A 10273-nucleotide genomic window follows, 5' to 3' on the forward strand; every position below is an offset into this window, starting at 1 on the left:
AACAGTTCTGATACCTCTTCTCAGCCATTGTGTCCAGTAAACAGTCTGCTTACCAATTTTAATTTTAGGATTATACCACAAGGGGGCATACTTCTGTACATATGGCACAAGTTTGTATTTCTTATGCACCTCCAACCATACCATTTTCGAAAATTTCAAAATAGGGTTTTGCGTCTTACCGTGATTATTCACTTTTTGTGATAAAATATCAATTGGTGTGAATGGAGATGCAAGCTCTTGTTCTATTAAAATCCAGTCTATATTATTTTTCCCTGCCCAATGTTTGCCTAATCTAGCCATTTCAAAAGAGATACTATAATACTCTATATTGGGCAGGGCTAGTCCCCCTTCTTTCTTAGATTGGGACAGTCAATTTATGTTAATACGGGGTTTACCACCCTTCCAAAGAAAATCTTTTATCATATTATTGTAGCTTTGCAACATCCATCGCGGGATACACATAGGCAGCATTCCTGTATAATAGTTGATGAGCGGTGCCACAACCATTTTAACTGTGTTCACTTTTCCCCACAATGTCAAATTTAGTTTACTCCATTTACCCAAGTTTTTATTGATCTTGTTTCTTGTTTAATTTCCCCATACTGTTAGCCATAATATCCTCAATATTGGGGTCCAATTCAATTCCAAGATATTTCATTCCCTTGTCCACCCACTTAAAGTTAAAGCCCGATATTAAGTTATGACTGCAAGCCTGGGAAACTGGCATCGCCTCTCATTTATGCCAATTAATTTTGTACCCCGAAAACATTGAGTATGTATTAATCACCTCTAATAGTTTTGTGATAGAATTAGTTGGGTCTTGGTTTAATATCAGCACATCATCTGCATACAGGAATAATTTGTGTTCTCTGCCTCCCCCAAATACACCTTTAATCTCTGCATTTTCTCTGATTTGAATAGCTAATGGCTCTAAAAATATTATAAATAGCAATGGGCTTAAATTGCATCCTTGACGTGTTGATCTGGAAATACTAAAAAAAGGAGAAAGTACCCCATTTGTAAATACAGCTGCTTCTGGACCAGAATACATGGTTCTAATCCATCTGCAAAAATTGTCACCTATTCCAAACTTTTCCAGGGCTGTGAACAGAAAGTTCCACTCCACCCTATCAAAAGCTTTCTGTGCATCTAAAGATATAGCCAATACAGGATTTGTGTTATTTCTATTCAGCCACAGCAGGTGTAGTAATCTCCTCATATTATCAGAAGCAGATCTATTCTTGATAAACCCTACTTGATCTTGATGAATAATTTGTGGTATTACAACCTCCAACCTTGTTGCTAAAACTTTGGATAGAATTTTGCAATCCACATTGATTAAACTTATTGGTCTGTAATTACCTGGATCAGTTAAATCCTTGTCGCCTTTTGGAATTAGTGATATTACTGCCTGATTAAAACTTGCAGGGAGTCGTCCAAATTCAAAGGCTTCATGTAATACTTCAGTTAGAAAAGGACATAGCAAATCTATAAATTTATGGTAAAATTCTGCTGAGAATCCATCTATTCCTGGTGACTTCCCAGCTTTCATTGCACGGATAGCTTCTTTTACTTCTACCTCAGTTAGTGGAGTTTCCAATTTGTCCCTACCCTCTTGTGAGATTTTTGGTATTTTCATTTTATCAAAGTATGTACTCAGCAGATCCATACTTACTTTGTTATCGGACGTGTATAAATCTTGATAAAATATTTTAAAAATTGTGTTAATCTCTGAAGAAGATGTAACTAATTTATCATCCTTTTTAACTGCCGTAATAACATTCTGATTGTCCATTTGCTTAAGTTGTCTGGCTAATAGCCTAGATAAAAACTTTGGAGGAAAATATAAGTAAATTGGAAAAACAATTAGCAGGAAAATTTGATGATAATGACTTTATCTATTTTACATTGAAGGGAGAGGAATCTTTTTTTCCATAGAGATGTTGTAAAGTGGCCGATCAGAGTTGTTGAGAATGGCTTCTAAGATCTTTAGTTTGCATCTTTCTAACCATCTCAAGTGGCTCCAGTTACACAGACAGCTTTTCTCACCAGTTTTTCCACTCTCCTTGCATCCTGATGCATCCGTCCTTTCTTGTATGAACAGTTCAGGCTGGTGGAGGTGGTGTAATTGTGCCAGCGATATTTTCTTGGCACACTTTAGGCCCCTCAGTACCAACTGAGCATCATTTAAATGCAACAGCCTACCTGAATATTGCTGCTGCCCATGTCCATCCCTTTATAACCACAGTACACCTATTTTCTACTGGCTACTTCCAGCAGGATAACCCACCATGTCACAAAGCTCAAATCATTTCAGACTGGTTTCTTGAACGTGAAAATAAGTTCACTGTGCTCAAACAACCTCCACAGTCACCAGATCTCAATCCAATAGAGCACCGTTGAGATGTGGTGGAACTGAAGATTGACATTATTGATGTGCAGCCAGCAAAGCTGTGTGATGCTTTCATGTCAATATGAAACAAAGTCTCTGAGGTGTCCAGCACCTTGTTTAATCTGTGCCATGAAGAATTAAGGCAGCTCTGAAGGCAAAAAGGAGGTCCAGAGCTGTACTAGTAAGCTAATAAATACTTAATAAAGTGGCCAGTGAGTGTACATCTTAGTTGCTAGGCTTCCAGGTAAGTAGACTTGAATCTGCATCTTTTCTCTTCTTCTTTGATTCGTATTTCTTATGTGAGTGTCACTGTGGGTGTTTCTACCCAGCAGCTGCCTCTCCTAACAACAGCGATTCCTTCTTGGCTCTATTCATTTTCACCATTGTCATCCACACACTGTGTCTGTGAGGCCCGCGTTTCTTCCACCAAAGGATTTAAAGTAATCCTGACAGTTGCTCGGTTACGGGAGGTGTTTTCTCACTGAGACCAATGGCTGAAAGCGCTGCTATTCCATTGATACTAAATAGTGGCGATTATGATGATGGTGTGTGTCTTTGCCTGTCTTTCAGTCAGCAAAGGATTTAGGCGGTGTGTTGGCTGCAGCGCGCTGCCCAAAAGAGAGATTATCAAATTAATTGAGTTATTTAGGCGAGACAGAAGATGTGACAGACATATTGTGCCACAGATAATTGTTTGAGTTGGATCATTTTAAGCTCAGGTGATTCTGCTTTTGTGCTGTGAATATTATCCTCTTAGCATGCTCCATTCAGCCATTTTCACTTGCTCTCCGAGTGATTTCTTTTGTACTCATTTAGTCTGACTGTCGATGGCTCCGATATTTAATTTTAAAAAAAAGAAAAAAATGATTCGAACATCATTGAAGCAGGCCTCATTTTATACAAAAGAATCAGCTTTCAGGCCAAATCTGACACACGTGGCTTCATAAATAAACAGGCCTGTGTCAATCAATAGAGAAGGCGTATTGATCCTAATCCCACCTAAACACGTAAGCATTCTCCAACATAAGGCACACAAGTGTTTACATGCATACTGCTGGTTCCCAGCACAGTAAAAGCGTGGTGAGGATTGAGAGATTACGTGGTGTTGGCATTGGGAGGGAAGTGGGAGGTGCCAGCAAGATTTTCCGTTAAAAAAAAGAAAAGAAGTGAAACCCAGCAGGGTAATCGGATTAAAATGAGTTTGGTTCAAATTGGGGCTTTTGAGAGTATTTTCTGCACTCCATCCCCAGCAGATGTCCACAACAGACCTCCTCATTCTCTGGAAGTGAAGAAACCAGCAGAGGAACAGCCAACATGGTCCCTAATCTGACCGGATATTGGAAAATGATTTCCAATGATAACTTCGAGGAGTATCTGAAAGCTCTGGGTGAGTTTATTAGTTCAGCAGGGAGTCAAGCCCAGAGAAGGAAGGCACAGATCACAAATGTACAGCTCGAAAAAGCAATGATGACATTATAAACCTGATCTTTACACAATCTGAGGCAATTCTTTGTGTGTCCATATATGCATAAAACCTCACTGCTTCTTTGTTTTCAATTCATTTTCTGTCACCTTGCTCACGGGCCAGATGTAAACATTACCATCAGGAAAATTGCCACCTTGCTGAAGCCTGACAAGGACATCGTTCACGAGGGCGACCACATAATCATCAAGACTCTCAGCACCTTCAAAAACTACAACATGGATTTCTACGTGGGCCAAGAGTTTGAGGAGGATCTGTCTGGAGTGGACGACAGGAAATGCATGGTAAGAGTTTTTACTTTTTGTACTTAAATGCATCTGTAGTTAGGAACCTGCTGAGACTTTAGCTAAACATCACAGATGAACCACACTGCTGCCAGGTGTTGGGATCTTGGGCAGTGACACACAGGAGTGCAGATTCTGTGGGCGTGTAAACGATTTCCACCCTTCAGCATAATGAGCACATGGTGTTGCAAGAACTGGTTGTTTTATACAATAGCAGAAAAAAAATCTACCCACTCATAAAAGTTTCCTCCAACTTTTTACAAACTCTTATAAATTGTTGTAAAAAGGAACAATGTCAAAAGCTGCATGGGAAGAACTGGTCGAGGATAGAACTCATATTTAATCAGATTATGTCACTGACTGCTGAATAGGATCACAGATTATTTGTGGTCCCCATCGAAAGCCCTTTTTTTGTATGCTTATAGGGTGATTTTAGTTAAGCCTTAAGCTGTTTGGAGTGCCGCTAAGAGGGAAATTCACATGTTTGTGTGTAAAGATCTATCTGAATAATTATGGAAAATGGTGAGAACTGGGTCACTCATTCAGCTTATTGTATTCTGCATACTAAAATCAATATGCTCTGTTTTAAGAGTAGTAAGAGATCCTTCCCTGATGCCTCATGCTTTTTTCACTCTCTCTCTGTCTTGTGATGTTTTGCAGACCACCATCACCTGGGAGGGGGACAGGCTGGTGTGTGTGCAGAAGGGAGAGATCGAAGGGAGAGGCTGGACCCACTGGGTGGAGGGAGATGAGCTTCATCTGGTAAGAAAACATCAGTCCCTGCCATGAATATTAATGCATTCAATTTAGACACTTTAATCCAAATCCAGAATGCCTCTCAGCGCTGTATGTGAAGAGCATTGATTTTTATGTGGGACTCTAGCATGAATTAACTACCAGCTCAAGCTGCAGTAACATTACAGTCTGTATGCAGGATTTCTGACAGTTACACAACTGACTCACAGCCAAATAATTATTTCCACTTAATTAAATAGCTCTGCTCACATATTTGATTCCCAAGTGTTCCCTCCAGATGCAAACTGCATGATTAAAAAAAAAAAGTGCATACTGTGAAATTAAAAGCCATCCAAATTCTTCTACTCTTGTAGTTGGCACCTCTGTCAGTCATTAGGAGCAGAGCCTTCGAGTTAGCCAACAAATGCATCATAAATGTTTTTATAAAATCTGTTAAAGCGCATTTGCATCTGAAAATACATTAATGCAATAAGTAGCCCATTAGTGTTTTCATTAGCACAGCATTATCAGATTTTCCTGTGTATGATTACGGCCATCAAAGCTAAACAAAAAATAATCTGCCAAGTTATTTGGTTCAAGTGATGCTAGCAGATGTTTTCAATCAGCTTGCCTGAAATTAGTTACAGTATTAGTGGAGAGATCCCCAGAGCCGGTTTGAGTGTAGAGCAACAGAGACCCCTGGTGGCTGACACATGAACTGCAACTGGAAATGTGTATTAATTCAGTGTAAAGAGGGGCGACTTTTTTCAGGTCATTTGAAGGATTCAGTGTTCTTTTGTGGGTCAATAAGATTTACCCATGTCTTTGGGAAAATAAATAATCAGCGATCAATAAAATAAAACAACATCAGTGATCTCTGTGTTACAAGGTTGAACGGACACAAACCAACAATCTTGTCGTGATTAAAGAGACCGCTTTGTTCTTCTCGTTTATATCTTGCAATAGTCCACAGTGCTGCCATATTTCATGTTTACGTGCTTATCTTGGCAGAACTTGATAGGTCTTTTTAAAATGAAATAAACTACAGGGTATTATTTTTCTTTTACTTTTAAAGCTTGAACATCTTTTTTCCTTGTTTTTTTTTTTCTTTTAAATTTTAATTTTTTTAGGGCGGCGTGTAGTAGTGCAGTGGTTAGCAGTGATGCCTCATGGTCCTGGGTTTGAATCCACCGGCCTGCAGGGACCTTTCTGTGGGGAGTTTTTTCACATTCTCCCTGTACCTGCATGGGTTCTTACCTGCGTCTTCCCACAGTCCAGAGACATGCATGTTATTTTAACTGGTGATTCTAAATCGGCCACAGGGTTCAATGTGACCTTGAATGCCAGTGTTTGTGATAGCTCTGATGTTTTTAGCCCCTCCCCCCTTTCTAACTACAAGTTGGTAATTTTTTGTATCACTTTTTATGATTAAAGTAAAGAAACACCACTTACTTCTGGTTAATGATGACACTAATCCTTGTCCATCTACTGCTTAGAGGTTCTCATTGGTCAGCATTACTTTCTGAGTCTCTCACATGTCTGAATAAACATATCAAACATGTATTTTTCTCTCCAGGAGCTGAGAGCTGCAGGAGTTGTTTCCAAGCAGGTCTTCAAGAAGACTTAAAGCAGCTTTCAGTGAACAGTCTGGTGCCTGCACCAAAAACTGGCTCAGAGAGACACATCAGGAACAACCTCTTCCTCTAACATACAGTCCGACTTTCCTTTTATCCCTCCAGCCTGTCCGTGTGTTCATGTTACTGTAGTGAATTCACCAAACACACGTTTCTGTTCCATCATGCTGTTGCCTTACTTTGCCAAAGGAATTTCTTTGTAGCACAAATGGGCAAGTTGACATATAACACCACAAAATCCAATACTGTGTATTTGTTTCAAGATGGGTGCTTTGATTAGCAGGTTTAGATGTGCTGGACGCATGCGTAAGTGCCATAGCTGTAGCTGATCTGATGGGCGAGCCAGCTGGGAATGTTGTGGATGCAGTGAAGAGAAATGTATTGACTTAGTTTTGTAAATGATTACAACTGAAGGACAATGGTAAGAGCAGAACTTGGCTGAGATGCTCAGTCTCCAGAATAAAAATGTTACATGTATTTGTCCCAGTTCCTTTAAGACTGTGGCTGTGAATGTTGAATCAATCAATAAATGAAGCCGTTCTAAACCATCCAGTGTATCAGAAGCTCTTTTGAGATGAAAATACCTCTCTTCCCATATGAGAGAAATCTCTTTGCTTCCTCTTGCGAATGAACCAAACAGCTCAGGTCACATTTAGCTTTGAATCACTTAATCTGTCACCTCGCTTTGTGCCATGTCATTACCAATTGGGCATAATCTATACGTGCTGTGCAACTCACTTGCTCATTCTTCGCTGCTGCTTCAGATCGTGCTGCTCTTTTGACTCCTTCCTGCTGCTTGTTGTGCATTCACACACAGGCACCTCGCCAGCGTATACCTGCAAGCTCTGTTGACTTATCATTCCTCAGAGGAGCTGTTATTGATTTATGTCCTCTTGCTTTGGGTGGTTTAAAAAAAGTTCTTTTATGAAGGAGTGAGGTGTCGACACAAAACCAGAGAAGCGTGTTTATTCTCAATAAATTTGTTGGTCATCGGCTGAAGGTGGGCTCTTTTTAAGTCTGCGTTTCAGTTATATGTGCCTCAATGTGATTATACTGTAGCATTAAACCTTCTGGAGGGGATCTCTGGAAAACAAAAAGGTTGGGTTGAACTTTATTAACCTTCAAACCTGTTCAAAGTTCAAATGCTCTGGTTGAGTTTGCCATTGAAACAGACCAAACAGTGTTAGCACTGAAAACAGAATAGCCTCTCCTGGCTACACATGCGCATTGAGAGCGATGGTGATGGTACACTTTAACGTGGATGCCCACAGATGTGCCTGTGGTAACCTCCATCAGTGACCGCAGAAAGCACGTCCTCCCCCTTAGAAATAACTGCCACTGCCAATCCTCTTTAAGCTATAAACTCACTTATCAGTTGCACTCTGCCCCCATGCCCCCCACTCATATAAAAGCAACACAGCATTAGGACACCCTGCCTCTTCCCCACTCCCTACACTCTTCAGTCACATGCCAGCTTCACCAGCTGCAGCCATGCCAGCAGACTTTAGTGGAAAATGGATACTGGAATCCAGTGAGAAATTTGAGGATTACTTGAAAGTACTGAGTAAGAAAACTTACATCCTGATATGTTCAATTTTAGACTAAAATGTCTTAGTTATATGATTAAAGAAAGATTAAAAGATTTGAATACTTTTAATCTTTTTCTTAACAGAACAACCGTCTAATTTTGAGCTACTTACTACAGATTCTTGTTGAGTAAAACTGAGTGTGATTATACATCATACATACATATTATGCTGTGAAAAAGTATTTGCCCCCTTCCTGATTTCTTAAATTGTTGCCTAGTTGTCACACTTAGATATTTCAGATCATCAATGAATAATTAATATTAGACAAAGGTAACATGAGTAAAAATGAAATCCAGTTTTTAAAAAATGATCTTATCTATTAAGGGAAAAACAGTCATCCAAACATGTTAAAAAGTAATTGCCCCTTAAGTCTAATAAATGGTTGTGCCACGCTTGGCAGCAAGTACAGAATTAATGCAATAGCTGGCAAAGACTCTTCACATCCCTGTGGAGGAATTTTAGCCCGCTCTTCTTTGCAGAATTGTTTAAATTCAGCTACCCTGGAGGATTTTCAAGCATGAATGGCCTGTTTGGCACGTTCAGAGGTGGACTTACTGGTATGTTTCAGATCATTACCTGCTGCATAACCCAAGTGCTCTTGAGCTTCAGGACACAAACTAATGGTCATATATTCAGGAGTTTCTGGTAGAGAGCAGAATTCGTGGTTTTATCATTTAAAACATGGTTTTTATCAGCGTCCAAGTCCTGAAGCAGCAAAGCAGCCACCGACCATCACACTACCACCACCATGTTTAACTGTTGGTTTGTTGTACTTTCAATACAATGCTGTGTTAGTTTTATTCCAAATGTAACGAGACTAAAACCTTCCCAAAAAAATTAATTTAACATAGGACCAGCTTTGATCCTTATCCTCTTTCTTCATCATTCAGAAACAGCATTTTGCATTTATTCAGGTTTTCTTTGTCTATGATCTGAAACAAGTGTGAAAAATATGGAAAAAATAAGAAATCAGGAAGAGGGCAAATACTTTTTCACATCACCGCAACATATAAACTCACAGCTAGCTATATTACTAATATGTAACTAAGGAGTTACCACAGTTCATCTGCACTTCATCATCTGTTCCTCTTCAGATACAGCCTGAACAATCTTCTGTAATCTGCTCCTAGATATTGACTTTGCTACAAGGAAAATTGCCATCTCCCTATCTCAGACCAAAGTGGTTTTCCAAGATGGGGACAAGTTTGACTTCAAAACACTGAGCACCTTTAGGAATTATGAGCTGGCCTTCACTGTAGGGGTGGAGTTTGATGAGTACACCAAGGGACTAGACAACAGAAATGTCAAGGTAAGATAACCACTGGAGTCCAGATGTGATAAGTCAGTCCTTGCCCATGTGTGTCCAGGGTACCTGATGCAAAAGGTTCTTAAAAAAATGAATCCATCTTTCATGGTAAATGGTAAATGGCCTGTATTTTTATAGCGCTTTTCTAGTCCCTAAGGACCCCAAAGCGCTTTACACAACCTGTCATCCACCCATTCACACACACATTCACACACGCTGGTGATTCATTTCATATATCTGTAATTAGTATTCAGTCCTGTATATTTCAGACTGATTTATAAGCTCATCAGTGTCAAGTTTCGTTTAATACTCTGCACTAGCTGATGCTTTAATGTTTTAAAAAACGAGCAAATAGGCCTATGATAAGTCAGTGCTAAAAAACTAGCATAAAAGCAAGGATAAGCTGGTTAGTGTTCATTAGCCTTCGGGTTATAAATCCGAGCATGTGAGCAGCAGTGATATAAGCTTATCTGAACATGAAATTCCTTATCACAATGTTCAGACAAAATTACATTACGCCAGCTAAAAACTGGCTTAACTGTTTAACTGTTGTCTTCAGAGTCTGGTGAAGTGGGATGGGGACAAGCTTGTGTGCACTCAGAAAGGCGAGAAGGCCAACCGTGGCTGGAAGCACTGGACTGAAGGAGACAAACTCTACCTGGTGGGCTAACAGTGCTTCTGATATTTAGATTTTTCTTTAATTTTTATTAAAGAAACTAAGGAGTAGTTAGTTGTAATGACTAACTACTCCTGACATTTTGGAGATGTTAGCTCTTTATACAGTAAAGTTACAGCGGGATACAAATAATATCCTGCCACAATTTGTTCCCCCTGTTCAAATCACGGGCAA

General features: G+C 39.6%; 2 protein-coding genes across 2 annotated transcripts in view; both read left to right on the forward strand.

Moving 5' to 3' along the window:
* Positions 1–3586: 3586 nt before the first annotated feature.
* Positions 3587–7076, forward strand: rbp1.1 (retinol binding protein 1, cellular, tandem duplicate 1). Its single transcript, XM_005721089.1, has 4 exons — positions 3587–3779; positions 3981–4159; positions 4820–4921; positions 6471–7076. The coding sequence occupies exons 1-4, from the start codon at positions 3707–3709 to the stop codon at positions 6519–6521; spliced, it is 405 nt and encodes a 134-aa protein (XP_005721146.1). The 5' UTR covers positions 3587–3706; the 3' UTR covers positions 6522–7076.
* Positions 7077–8019: 943 nt separating this feature from the next.
* LOC102199409 (retinol-binding protein 2-like) overlaps positions 8020–10273 on the forward strand; it is a 2618-nt gene continuing 364 nt past the window's right edge. The window contains exons 1-3 of the mRNA XM_005721090.1: positions 8020–8092; positions 9248–9426; positions 9983–10084. Coding sequence (XP_005721147.1) covers positions 8020–8092; positions 9248–9426; positions 9983–10084 — 354 coding nt within the window. The remainder of the gene's footprint in view (positions 8093–9247; positions 9427–9982; positions 10085–10273) is intronic.

Source organism: Pundamilia nyererei, unplaced genomic scaffold (genome assembly GCF_000239375.1).
Source record: "Pundamilia nyererei isolate P.nyererei 1_Seehausen unplaced genomic scaffold, PunNye1.0 scaffold00004, whole genome shotgun sequence".
Classification (NCBI taxonomy): Eukaryota; Metazoa; Chordata; class Actinopteri; order Cichliformes; family Cichlidae; genus Pundamilia; species Pundamilia nyererei.